The sequence below is a fragment of the Hippocampus bargibanti genome, linkage group LG18 (assembly GCF_051943395.1).
Source record: "Hippocampus bargibanti isolate YZ-2025 linkage group LG18, ASM5194339v1, whole genome shotgun sequence".
NCBI classification, from domain to species: domain Eukaryota; kingdom Metazoa; phylum Chordata; class Actinopteri; order Syngnathiformes; family Syngnathidae; genus Hippocampus; species Hippocampus bargibanti.
In genome coordinates this window covers 6785937-6800008 of record NC_142751.1, presented here as the reverse complement: position 1 = coordinate 6800008, position 14072 = coordinate 6785937, and the positions used below count along the sequence as shown (strand labels likewise).

General features: G+C 39.7%; 1 protein-coding gene across 7 annotated transcripts in view; it reads left to right on the top strand.

Moving 5' to 3' along the window:
* Positions 1 to 14072, top strand: part of tcf4 (transcription factor 4) — a 153768-nt gene that overhangs the window by 122606 nt on the left and 17090 nt on the right. For all 7 annotated transcript variants that reach the window (XM_089019791.1, XM_089019792.1, XM_089019793.1 and 4 more), the window contains 7 exons: positions 1584 to 1689; positions 2601 to 2749; positions 2906 to 3050; positions 8031 to 8101; positions 8316 to 8394; positions 11197 to 11276; positions 11487 to 11696. In XM_089019791.1, coding sequence (XP_088875917.1) covers positions 1584 to 1689; positions 2601 to 2749; positions 2906 to 3050; positions 8031 to 8101; positions 8316 to 8394; positions 11197 to 11276; positions 11487 to 11696 — 840 coding nt within the window. The remainder of the gene's footprint in view (positions 1 to 1583; positions 1690 to 2600; positions 2750 to 2905; positions 3051 to 8030; positions 8102 to 8315; positions 8395 to 11196; positions 11277 to 11486; positions 11697 to 14072) is intronic.

The following is a 14072-nucleotide window of genomic DNA, read 5'->3' as shown; positions in this document are numbered from 1 at the left end:
AAGTGTTTTTTTTTTCCTTTCATCTGCAGGTCATCTGTTTTTCAGCGTTTCTTCTGTAGCCCATTTATGTCACATTCACGTGAAAACATTCAAAAGTTGAAGTGCTCACAGCCGCATATTGATTTTATGGGATAAAAGTGTTGAGTGAGAGATGGTGGGAGGAGATGTGAGCTTCGAACAGTTGTTCCAGGGCCTTCGTCATCCGGTGCGAGCACGCGTCATGGCTGAGTGTTTGCACGCTATATGCACGCACGCATTTCCAAACACGCTCAAGCAGAGGAATGTAACGGCGAGCTTCCTTTGGTCTCCTCGTGTGGCCGTTGCGCTCGTGAGGAAAAACGTCACCTGTTTTGAGTGATAACAGGCCTCTGCGTCTGCATGGCATCTCACTTTTGACTGTGTTTTGGGTGCAATGCCGCTTGGCTGCTGCTCCCCCTCTGAGAAGAAAATCAACGCTTTGTTCCTCCTTTGCACATCAAACTGGGCCTGAATAAAAGGAGAACCAGACTACGTGTCGCGACTGCTTTGTCAAACACTGTTTTGGTCAGAAGTAGTGGGCGTGTCCGGTGGATCAAGGGAATAATAATTCTTACAAAAATTATTATTAAGTACCGTATTTTCCGGTGTATAAGGCACACTCAAAAGGCCAGATTTTCTTCAAAAGATAAACCTGCGCCTTATAAGCCGTTGCGCCTTATATGTGAAGTATTATTGAGCCACAACCGGTCTCACAACTACTAACAGCAGCCACAGACTCCATTTCCACACCAGAGAAGAAGTATTGCGCTACCCAAGCCTCTACTATAGCATCTTATAATGTGGTGTGCCTTATATATGGAAAACTTTTCTATATTTATATATTATATTTGGAAAACGTTTTTCATTCATTTAAGGTGCGCCTTATAATAATAATAGTAATAATAATAATAATAATAATAATAATAATAATAATAATAATAATAATACATTTAATTTTCAAGTGCCTTTGAAAGCTCTCAAGGACACTTTACAGTCACAGACAATAATAAATAAAATACAATTATAAATAGAAACAAGAGATAAAGCTACACAGAAAATGTGATTTTAAATACGTATGTGGGTTTTGAGATGGGATTTCAAGGTGAGAAGAGAATCAATGTTATAGTCCGCTAAGCCTTATAAATGGAAAAAGCTTGAAAATACACCATTTATTGGGTGTGCGCCTCATACTCTGGTGCGCCTTATACACCGGAAAATACAGCAAACTATCAGTGATGCACTCTGTTATGTTTGAGCTCCAGCGAAGTCAGTTATCATCATTATCATTCACTCTGTAACACTGAACAAGATAAGCAGTGTGGAAAATTGATGGATGGGTGAATGGATTGATTGACCGTGGATCACGGCTTGAGTGTATTTTCTGTACAATAGGCAGTGCCACAGGACAATGCATTATGTCCCGCACCCCGACACCCCTTGCGGAACAATTGTATTTAGGGATGTGTCAATCAAGTCTCACTGAAGAATCATCAGCCAATAGAGATGAGAGACTGTCTGTGCGACGTTGAGTCTTTCTAAGATGTCTGTGTTTTTGTTTGTTGCAGGTATACGCTCCGTCTGCCAGCACAGCTGACTACAACAGGGATTCGCCGGGTTATCCCAACTCCAAACCAACGGGTTCTGGCTTCCCAAGCTCATTTTTTATGCCAGGTAGGGGACCGTGGAAGCTGACAAAAATTGTAAACTTTTTTTTTTTCGCGATAGCTATCTGACCGTGTCCAACAAAATCCCATACAAAAGAAAACTCCACCCATGCGCACATGTTGTGGCAGATGAAAGGACTCAATATTATAATTTGTATTTTGTTAAGTATAAAAAAATATTTTTTTCCCTGTAACATAATGCAATATGCATATTTTTTTCATCGTCCCCCGTTCCAATCTTATATGTTCTAATTTCCAACACCCAATGTTATCATATCAATTATATCATTCATTTTCCTTTTGGCAATTTTGCTTATAACGCCTTTACAATGTAAACTTCAATATAACTACTATATTTTCCTCCCAAAATGGTGAAAAACGCCTTTTTACAGTGAACCATGGAAAGCTAACTGTTGATTATTGTAGTGATGTGTGAAAACAAAAATAACAACAACAAAAAAATACAAGACTGAACTGAACGTCTCGCTCACGCCCACATTGCGACTCATGTCAAATGGGAATCTCTTTGCGGCGAACAAAGGCTTTTACCTTTGCAGAGTGGTGGCACAGCTAGATGCTAATGCTAGCTTTAGCATGAGCGTTCACTTGCAATTGCGTCATTGTCTTGTTACAAATGCACCTGTGCTTCAATCATTGGTAATATGCATTGAAAACGTGCTCAGTGCACAAGTTTTATTTGACTCTTCTTTTTATTTTTATTATTAAATATGTTATTCTGATTTCAAGATGGCGCCACAATAGTGGGTACCTTTAAAGCAGCTATCTTGTTCTTCTATTTTCTTCCGTTCATAAATCGCAGCTGTAAAATGGGATTTTCTCCATTTTGAGAGAATTATTCTTATTCTTATTCTTATTCTTATTCTTATTCTTATTCTTATTCTTATTCTTATTCTTAAGATGGTCACCACAGCGGCGAACCCTGGAGCAGCAGTAGCAGCAATCTCAGCCAACAGGGTTACCATGGCAGCATGTTGGGAGGCGGGAACCCTGCCCATGGCCCTTCCCAGAGCTCCTCCTACTGTGGCGTTCACCCTCACGACAGACTGGTGAGCTGCGATGCTATTCACTTCACAACTGCACCGTTTTCCAGATGTGAATGTCATCATCACAAATTTCGAAACATCGTATTTACATACCTTCTCGGTGCACTTCTGTGAACATATAAATACATTGCTATTCATGATTTTATCATTTCTGTTCAGAGTTACCCGGCACATTCATCAGCAGACATCAACTCCAGCCTTCCTCCCATGTCCAGCTTCCACAGAGGAGCAGGGGGCGGGGCCAATCACTACAGTACCGCATCTTGCTCCACCGCTCCCACCAACGGCACAGACAGCATTATGGGTAAGACCCACAAATCATTGCCTGACTCCGTACCATTTTGTTGGAACTAATTGTCAAGAGATCAGGCTTTAAAAAAGCCTGTCATTCAATGTGCTCTTTGCACTGAATCTCTGAATCATGGCTCGGTTTTTTCCACTGATGAGAATTTGCCCAAAGCAACCATCGTGCGAAGTATATCGTGTATTTTAAGTCGCAATTTAGAGAATATATTTCATACACGTCTTTGGACATCCAGGATTATGAATGACAAGTTTTTAAGAAACCAACAAGTAAACCTAATTGTATGTCGGACCGGAATGTTGTAATCCAATAATGTGTTGTCAACAGTTGTCATTATTTAAACGATCCAATATTGCATTCTGTGTGATTTTCCATTTCTTGTTTTCTTACACGGACAAACAGAGAAAAATCTTTTTTTAAACCCATTTTTTAACTCATTCGCTGCCAGACATGCAAAAATGTGTCCACTACATTGCCAGGGTTTTTGTCATTTTCACTCAACTTCCAGGACCCACTGAATATTGAGTTTTAGGACTACATAAACATTCAATGCACCATAAGAAACCTAAGACTCTCTTCTTTCATCGGAAAAAAAGACTTAATTCCAAAGTTATATGAGTCTGGAGTAATATGAGGTGCAAGTGAGTGCGGTTGTACAAAAGGCAAATGCTGCCCTTTCATGGAAGGGGAAAAAAATTGCCAGTTGTCTGACCAGGACTTTATCCCCACCTACCCCCACACAAGAAAAAATAAAACCTAACAAATGCGGGAATGGCGCTCCTCGTCATACTTTACAATTACTGAATAAATTCCGCAATGGTAGTGAATGAGTTAATATAAGGGGCCTTACAAATTGAAATGACTTTTTTGGTGGCTTGTGCCCCAACCATTGAGAAAATACATTTGGAATTACCCATAGCGTTATATTGTCCTCCCAAAAAAGGATGAAAAAAGCTACATTAAAGCATGGTTCGTTTTCATAATAAGGTGGACACAAACGCGCAGACTTCAATTTTGAGAGCACATGAAACAACAAGCCTTCAAAAAAATACTTAATTGCAATGGATAAGACACTTGTGCACCACCTTGACATCGACACGCATTCACTCTCACTCACGTGTGCAGCCTGCCAGATGGAACCAGAACCATTGCTTTGAGTCCAACAGAACAAATAGGAATAGCAATAAGAAACAGATTGAAAGTTTGTTTTCATGGAAAGACAAGCATTCCAGAAAGTTATTGTGCCTGTGCGTGCGTGCATGCACAAACACACACACACACACACACACACACACACACACACACACACACACACACACACACACACACACACACACACACACACACAAAACACGCACGCATCCACACACACACTCATACCATTCAATGTGAGTGGTTTGTCAGAAAACAAGTCGGCGCACCAAGAGAATGGCAAACACGTGTGTTATTTCATCAAACCTTTGCAGTGTGGTACGGATTAAAATACTTCTATCAAGAACACTTTTCCGGATAGGATTGAGTTTGACAAATTCTGTCGTTCACACCAGGATTTAAATCCATAAAGCACACGGCCAACTTTGTCAACGCATTTGTTTGACGATGATGGCGATATAACATTTATTTGTCTCACATTGGAGAAATTCTTAATTCACAGCATCAAAGTTATGAAAGGAACAGAAAAGGAAAAAGAATAGGAAGAAAAATGGAGTTTATTCCGTCGCTGGGGATAATGACATTGACTTCACCCATTTTTCATTGGAATTTCATTCATTCATTCGTTCCGTCATTCGTTTGTTCGTACGTCCGTTCATTTACATAAAATAACTAAAAAGAGAGTGAAGACACAAAAACTAATTGCTCAGTTATGGCATGTCAAATGAATTTATTTTATTTTCCATCAAATCAGATACACAAACAGGAAATTGAGTCATATTTGACTTTACAACGGATCAAATATACAGACAAATAAAATTCTATTTTCATCTTATTAAAAAAAATAATCTCACCCACGATGTCACCGTTACCCTTGAACAGCCATTAGGACCGTAACACCATACAACAAAGTCAACAAAATAATGGTTACTTCAAAGAGTGTCTTCGGATATCGTCATAATAGATTTGGTACCAAAACAAAAAACTTCAATATCTCTTTTATTTATGACATAGACAAATTCAAAATGTTGGTACCAATTTTAGCAAGCATCATAAATGATGACTTCTTTGATTTGCTTTTGCGGGCCACATAAAAATGACGCAGTGATCCAGATCTGGCCCCGTGCCTTGAGGCTGACACATGTGCTCAACATGGTGCAACAATTCCAGATGGGAGTTTATGGTTGAGGTTCAGGGTTGGAATCTCTCAGATGGCCAGAAGTGTGGCATTCATGAGGCAGGCCTTAACCCCAAAACATGCTGCTTCTTTTCTTTCTTTAGTGCATCAATTTCCAGGGAAATTACCTTTTTTTCACCTGATACCGTTTATGTTCATGTGTGAATGTATGTCTAACTTGTGTGTACGAGTGTGAACTTTCCATCTGGGATCTGCCATCAGGAATTGTGAGTTGTGAGCATGTCAGACTTCTTCTATCTGCCTGTGTGTGTGCTTCTGAGTTCATCTGGTACATTGAGGTCACATCCTTCCTCTTTGGCATCGGTACACTGCAAGTGTGTGAAACAGATTTGGTTGAACGGTAAATCCGGTCTATTTGTAGAGACTTCAGGACCGAGACCCTCCACAAACCTCACAGGTTTGCCAAGAGTAGCTGCTCAGAGTGCACATCGGTGCTGTCTGGCCAATAGCATGCACATTTCTAGACACGACCAATGATTGGATACGCTCCAGCAACTTCGTACATTTTGTCATCACTTAAAACTGAATAAACTCCTCAGAAATGACTTTCCCATTAAACAGTGACACCTGGCTCACAACTGACACTTGCACTGTTCAACTGCACATTGAATCAGAAGTGTGTTTTTATCTTTATTTTATATATATATATATATATATATATATATATATATATATATATATATATATATATATATATATATATATATATATATATATACTAACCACCCTTTACAACACAGAACCCTCCAGCATAGGGCTACACAGACATATATATATATATATATATATATATATATATATATATATATATATATATATATATATATATATATATATATATATATATATATATATATATATATATATACACATACACAGTAAAGTCTCGTTATATCGATATCGGTTATATCGATAGTACTGCTTATTACGATACTATTTCTATGAACGCAAGGAGAAAATTTACATGCCGCAGGATCGGATATATCGATAGTCCGGTTATATTGATATTTTTTCCGACTCCCGAGCATATCGATATAACGAGACTTTACTGTATATCACATTTTTATATGGGTTTTACCAGTGTTTGAAATAATGTCTGCCCGGTGGCCCAGGACGTACAACTTTTACGTCGGGCGTACAACTTTCAAAATGTCTCGGCCCAGGCGGTCGACAACTTCTTCAAGAATTTTTTTTTTTTTTCAAATCAAACGTTTGTTTTATTCAATAAAGCAAAATATATAACTAAACCGCTACAAGTCACTTGGACTCTTCTTTCTAAGCGACTTTCAAAACTCTCAGGTGCACTTTCGAGTCACGGTATAGTCCAAAGCATGGAACGGGCTTCTGATTGGCTGCTGAAAAGTATACTTGATAGTTTTGAAAGCCACTTAGAAAGAGGAGTCCACGTGGCTGTGAGCAGACAATGCAACGCAAACATTGCAATCCGCACCATGACGACAAACGGCAAATGGAGCAAAATCTTCAGCAAGGGATATTTACCATAAATTAAGCAAGGGAGCATTTGTGGTAGGTACTTCCTTAATTTAAAAAAATCCTTTATACTTTGCAACAATGTTTTTTTTTTCTGATTAGTCGTCTTATTATGTTTAAAGTCGTGAAAAATGGGGCAGGAAACTTTATGGCCGGGCAGGCAACTTTTCCGAGTTGTCTGCTTGGGTGTCCGCTAACTTTTTACTGGTTTTACCATCTTTTGTATTTTATGGTGATGAAATGGTGGGCAAAAAGCCATCTGTTCCTGAACCTAAGCCCTGATGCATACATTTTATCAAATATCACTACATGTTTTTTATTATTGTTTTTATTAAGGATGTTGAGGGAGAGCAATAGGAGGGCAGATTAAGAATCAGTGCCCGCCCCAGTAAAAAATAAATTAAAAAAATACAAATAAATCCAGATAATAACTTTACTTGCATCTTTGATTCAAAAAAATGTTTAGGCATGGTTAAATGTTCAAAATAAATGAATAAATGGACCTTGCACAACAAATTGAAAAACTGTTAGTCTGACTGTTATTGCTGTAAACAAACACCATACTCGGTGTCAAAATAATAAAAGAAGTAGAAGTCATGAAAGTGAAAGAGCTGAGCTCTTGTGGGAAATTGAAAAGATCAAAGAATTTCTCTCAAAAGAATTGAGAGATATCTGGCTTTTGGTACCATAGCTCCAGGATATGGAGGAGGCCTGTGAAGCTCTCGTTTTCAAAATAAAAAAGCCCATAGCATAAAAATGGAGAACTCTTCAACAATTGTATTGAAAAACTAATTACCAATTTTTCAAACAAATTCACCCCCATATAAAATGAGACTTGATTCCTACATTCACCTTTCTAGTTTTTCTGTTCCTGTCAACCGGAAACACATTTCCCAGTTATTTGGAGCAATTTCATAAGAATATTGAGATTGAATGTAGTCGCATCCTTGTTTGTGAGAAAACATCGTTATCCCTCCCTTGTTCAAACGTGTGTGTCTATGTGTGTGCGCGTGTTTGTGTGTGTGTGCGTGTGTGTGTGTGTGTGTGTGTGTGTGTGTGTGTGTGTGTGTGTGTGTGTGTGTGTGTGTGTGTGTGTGTGTGTGTGTGTGTGCGTGTGTGTGCATTTGAATGTGTCACAGCTAACCGAGCACAGAGCGGCGCGACCAGTAGCTCCCAGACAGGAGACGCCTTAGGGAAAGCACTAGCGTCGGTAAGTACAGCGCACACGTGCACACATTAATAATCTAATATTATTCTAGTCTCAACTATGTGTAGAGTATAACATAGAAATATTATTTGTCGGGTTCATGAGCCCTAAACTCAATTGGTTGTGGGTATTTTATGTATATTATTTATTTATTTATTTATTTATTATTTTTCGTTTATTTATTCATTTATTTATGTATGTATGTATGTTATTTCAGATCTACTCCCCAGACCACACAAACAACAGCTATTCCTCCAATCCCTCAACTCCAGTGGGCTCCCCGCCCACCCTCACAGGTACTCCGACATCCTTGCGATACACACCAACAATATTACAACACAAACATCCAAAGGGAGAAACATATACCGTATTTTCTGGAATATAAAGTGCACCTTCAATGAATGACATTTTAAAACGTTTTCCATACATAAAGCGCACCGGATTATGAGGCGCATGGTCAGCTTTTAAAAAAATATTTTGTTTTAGGTGCGCCTTATAGTGCAGAAAATACGGTATATGCATATTATATGCATTTTTGATCATTATCATCGGAACTTGACTGTGATTTGAATCAAACTTGGTAACAAGATTTGCATCAAATAAAACTATCACAATGCTATGAGTTGACTTGTTTTTTTTTTTCTTGCCCCACCACCAGCCCTTTCCTCCTGCTTCTTAAAATGAAAAATGACTCCGAATAATAGTTGTGTTGAATTTGTCTCTAATTGTCGCAGTGACACATCGTTTTATATTCCTCCTGCGAGCCTTGTGACAGATAGCTTTAATTACGCGCACCATTTCGACAAATTGTTCACAAACCTACAGGCTATGTGAGCGTGAGCCGTGCCCCCCTCCACAGCACAGACTACCCCCACTTTACCCTCTACGTCCCTCTCTCCCACTCTCATCTTTTCTAGCTGGTTGGGCTCCTGCTTGCATAACCGTAATTGGTGTTTATGATGGTGTCAAAGTCACTCTACTTTTTACAAATGAGAATTGAAACCTATTAGCGAAAACCACATGCAAATTGATATCCAAGGCTAATAATGCTGCAAGGGTGGTTGACAGCGTCGGACTGAAAGCAATTTGCCCTGCCACATAATAGCTATATATGTATTTGCACATGAATGTACGCCGATGATTGTATAATAATTAGCATGTGGAAATTAGCATTGATTTTGAGTTCAAGGCAAAGAGAGAATACACCAGAAGGTATACCTGTGCTAATGAGATCAAAGTCGAGACCAAGGCTCAGGGCAGTGAGCAAGTAAAAGCGAGATAAGACAGATATATCATGCATCCGTAAATCGACAACACAAAGCTCAAATTTGCAGCGATGTACTTTTCGGATCAATTGTAAATGAGTGAAACCAGGCAAATCTTCAAGAAGTAATTTCTTTCTAACATCTCCTGTCTCATGTAAATCTCTTCTACTCCAAGCCGCGACAGTTCGACATACGCATATATATATATATATATATATATATATATATATATATATATATATATATATATATATATATATATATATATATATATGTATATATATATGTTCAGCAACTTGATAAAATAAAAATATAATTCAAGACATTTTTTTTCAGCAACTTGATAAAATAAAAATCGGCAGCAAATTGCAGTGCAGATATATGCAGTGGTTGTAGGTTCCGATCTGGGCTTTGTCTTTTGTGTTTGCATGTGTTTGTGTGGCTTTTCTCAAGGTACTGCAATTTCCTCCCACATTGCAATAGCTGAAGACTTTCAATTGTCCTTATCAGTTCAAATGTTCTTCAGCAATTTAATTGGATTCCACCCTCACCCCATTCGAATTAATTTGCAAGCTACTTGAACCAAAGAATAATACTCTCACGCGCAATGCTGTTGAACCCGGCCAACTCTCAAAAGTCTTATCTTAATGGGAATTCAACAAGTGCCTCTCATCTCTGTCTACCAGCTAATGAGACCTGTCGTTTTGGATATCACCTTTCAAAGTGAAAAACAAACAAACAAACAAACAAAAAGATTCAACAAAGCATACTTGTCTCGCTGATGACACATGCTCATCAGACAGTCACTACGACTCTTTTCAAAGATGCACATCTGATATTTGCATGTCTGTTAGGCAATATGATGACTTGGTTTGTTTGTTTTTTTGTTTTTTTTACTGGGCCTTTCATGTACAAATTTCACAAGTGGACATGATTAGAGACCTCTTGCATTTCAAGCTCTTTTGCTAAAAGCAAACCTTTCTTCTTTAACACGCCATCCATCATTTGAAGAAAGGCCAATTTTTGATCCGATCAGAGCGAAATGAATCATCACCGGTGTCCAAATAATGGCCTAAAATCTGAGAGAAAAAATACAAAAAAAAACCAAAAACAGTTTGTTTACTGCTGGCTCATGAGCATGACACGATTGCTCGAAACGCTGTTCCAAATAGAAATCTTGATTCGAGGAATGCTATGCTATCTGTAACCGCAGTAAAAACAAAAAGCGGACTGCTCTGTGTCAAGACAACACAGTAATGAATATAGCATGAGGAATTGAGCGGAGCCCCGAGGTGGCTTGTTTGCTTTTGAAACGTGCTGCGGTCTTTGGAATCGCTGGCACTGATCTTCATTGAGGAATACGAACGTGTCAACAGTTGCGTGCAGATAATGTGCTAGCCTTGCTAGCTTGGGGAACTGCACCCCATTCCAGGGTCTACTTTAAAAATAAATAAATAAATATGTCTGTGTAAGCTCTCGTCGTAAAGGAATGGTGCATCGATGAAAAGGTTTCTTCAGCCGTCATCTGTACTTCTTTGAAGGTGTCGGACGCCACCTCAGGACAGTAGGGATTTATATGTAGGGCCAGAGCTATGAAAGCTACCAGCAAACATTTTTGTTATCTGACGAAGCCTCTTGGATGAGAAGCGAAACGTCCGACACATTAAATAAATAAATAAATATTTTGCTCTGGCTGCTAAGAAAAGGTCCCATTTTGCTATTCCTGTTTGCATTTACAATTAGGCAATACATGAAATAGAAATGAATCACCACAATCCTTTGATCCTGTAATGGCCTCTTCTTCTGATCAATTCTGGTTCTTTCTCTCCCCAGCCGCCAGTTCAGCTGTGTGGTCCAGGAATGGCGGGCAGGGAGCATCGTCGCCAAACTATGAGGCTCCTCTGCACTCGTTGGTAGGCGGATCTCCACAATGTGTTTTAACTATATATGAGATGTTTTGTAAGAGTTCAAACAAGTTCCATCCGTCTTAATTCCGATAGAGTGTTTCAAAATCTAAGACGAGTTTTGTTCCACTTGAAATTTGTTTAGAAAGAGGCACATCGTGAACAATAAGTTATTGCTTATTGAGTTTTCTCAGCACTTCTTTTTTTCACAACTTGCAGCAAAGTCGCATTGAGGACCGTTTGGAGCGCTTGGACGATGCCATTCACGTATTACGAAGCCATGCTGTCGGTCCATCAACAGCCATGAGCGGCGGACACGGTGACATGCACGGCCTGATTGGGGCCGCGCATACGCACAACGGCGCGATGGGCTCTCTGGGAAGCGGCTATGGGACAGGACTGCTGTCCAGCAACAGACACTCACTCATGGTAGGACCTGGTCATCTGTTTTGTTTTTTCGTTGCTCATGTGCAAAGATGGCTAGAAATACACTATTTGAATACAAACCCCCGGGGGAGTTTAGTCTACTTAGAAAAGCAAACAGCTGCGTGGCATAAGGAGACGTGGGTGTGTTTGTGACAGAGGAACATTTCGAAACGCATCCACACTTTCTGATGCCTGAACACGTTCATTCAGGCCCGGATTGTTTGTTTTTGTCTGTGCATGATTCCGTACACACATACACCCACATATGTTGTGAGCACAAATGATGTTTACCTTGCCTGATTCATTGCCATTCCCGAATTTATTCCAGAATTGAAAATCATGACGGGAAGCGCCATTCCTGAATTTGTATTTTATTTTTTTGCAGGGGGGGTACCGATAAAACGCTGGTCAGACCTCTGGCAATGTTTTTCCCTCCCATGAGGGGGCGCTAGTTGCCTTTTATGCAGTCGCCCCAATTTCAAGCTCATATAACTCCAGACCCATGTAACCAAAGAATTAACTTTATTTTCCTGATGAAAGAAAAGAGTCTAAGCTGCATTGAATGTTTATGTAGTCCTAAAATTCAATATCCTGTGGGTCCTGCAATTTGAGTGAAAATGACAAAAACCCCGGCACTGGAGTAGACACGTTTTCCCATTGTCTGGCAGTGAATGAGTTAAAATGTCTTTGCATAGAATATAGCTTTATCTGGCGGGTTTACAAAGAGCAACTTTCAATGCTGCAATGTTAAACATTTAGATTGTTTTCATCCTTTTTTTCTAATTATACTATTGGACCCAGAATCGAGTCAAAATGACAGAGTCGATGTTACTGTAATGAAATGAAATGATAAAACAAATTCCAAATATCACAGTGCTCCTCCGGTAGTGCCCACCAGAACTGTAGAAGTCTCTGTCTGTCACAATAGTTTGGCGATTATTGATGGGATGAAGGTAAATGGAAGTGTTGGAACCTTTACCAAGAAAGTCTGCTTTCTGTTGAGGTGTATTTTCCCTCAGGGGGGATTTGCAGAACCACACATGATGCAACCCATTTCCAAAAAAAACGGCGGAGTAATGAGCTGAAGAAATGCTGACCAATATACCAGAAGAATTTGTTTACAATTTTGGATGACCTACGGATGTTATATTTTGATACATTTAACTTTGCGCTGTCCTCACCGGAGCAGTTCAGCAGCTTTGTCACACTCCCACTGGTCGAGTTGGTAGCATTTACATGGAAGTGTTTTCTCTGAATGGAGAACATCTGCTGTAGAGGCGTGTGCCTTTGCGCCTCTGTGCATGTGTCACTCGGGTCCCAATTCTTAAGTCGTTGTCTCACACATTTTTACACAAACACATTTTCACGTCACCTCTGTCTTTATTCCAACCAGTAAGCATATTGCTTCTGTTGTACAGGTAATGTGAACGAGATGTATTCAGGTTGAAAATGATGAGGAAGCGCAAAGCTGCGGCTTGAGACTCAACCCAAACACCTGCTTTCCTCTTCACAGATGTTTGCGTGTGATAATCAGCCGTCAGTGGGTGTGGTTTCGCACAACGCGTCATTGCACGTTATGTCAGTGCTCGGTGAGTCGCATTGTTGAAGTCAGGGCAGGATATGGCCCTTGATTGCCTTACTGCTTTTTGTCTGCTTCATTAAAAACATAATCACAGGAAGTGAGTCACATCAAGCAATGCTATAATGGAAAGAAAAACAAGCAAAGTTAACTTGCAATCACACCTCAGGACAATTTGAAGTGCTCCATTAAACGACTACGCATGTTTTTGGAATGTGGGAGAAAAACAAAGTACGTAGAGAAGACTCACATAGCCATGGGCTGAACATGCAAACTCCACACAGGGACCCCAGAGCTGGAATCAGACCCTGCTGGACTGTCCACCAATCATTGAAATGAAAGCAAAAGCTCAGCCCGATAAATATATAATAAGTCGAACTAAACTAAGTTAGACATCCGGTACGGTGCTGTACCCTTTAAAAAGTTGATTGAAGATTACAAGATATTTGTCGTCACTTTGCATAGGCGTACATTTCATTGGGGAGAGATGAGGTGACATATGAGAAGTTTGCAGTCTGAGCATTGTCACGGAATGAAGTAAACTCATATCTCAAGGCACCACTCGATTTAATTATTTCTCTGTTTCATTCACATGCACCCATGTGTACACTCATGCACGCACAAACACACACACGCACGCACACACACACACACACACACACACACACACACACACACACACACACACACACACACACAAACACACACACACACACACAGCTGTATGTAGTTTGGCTTTGTTTGGGAGAGACGCTTGCAGACTGAGGTCATAACTCTGGGAAAACAGGTGGCAGACGGAT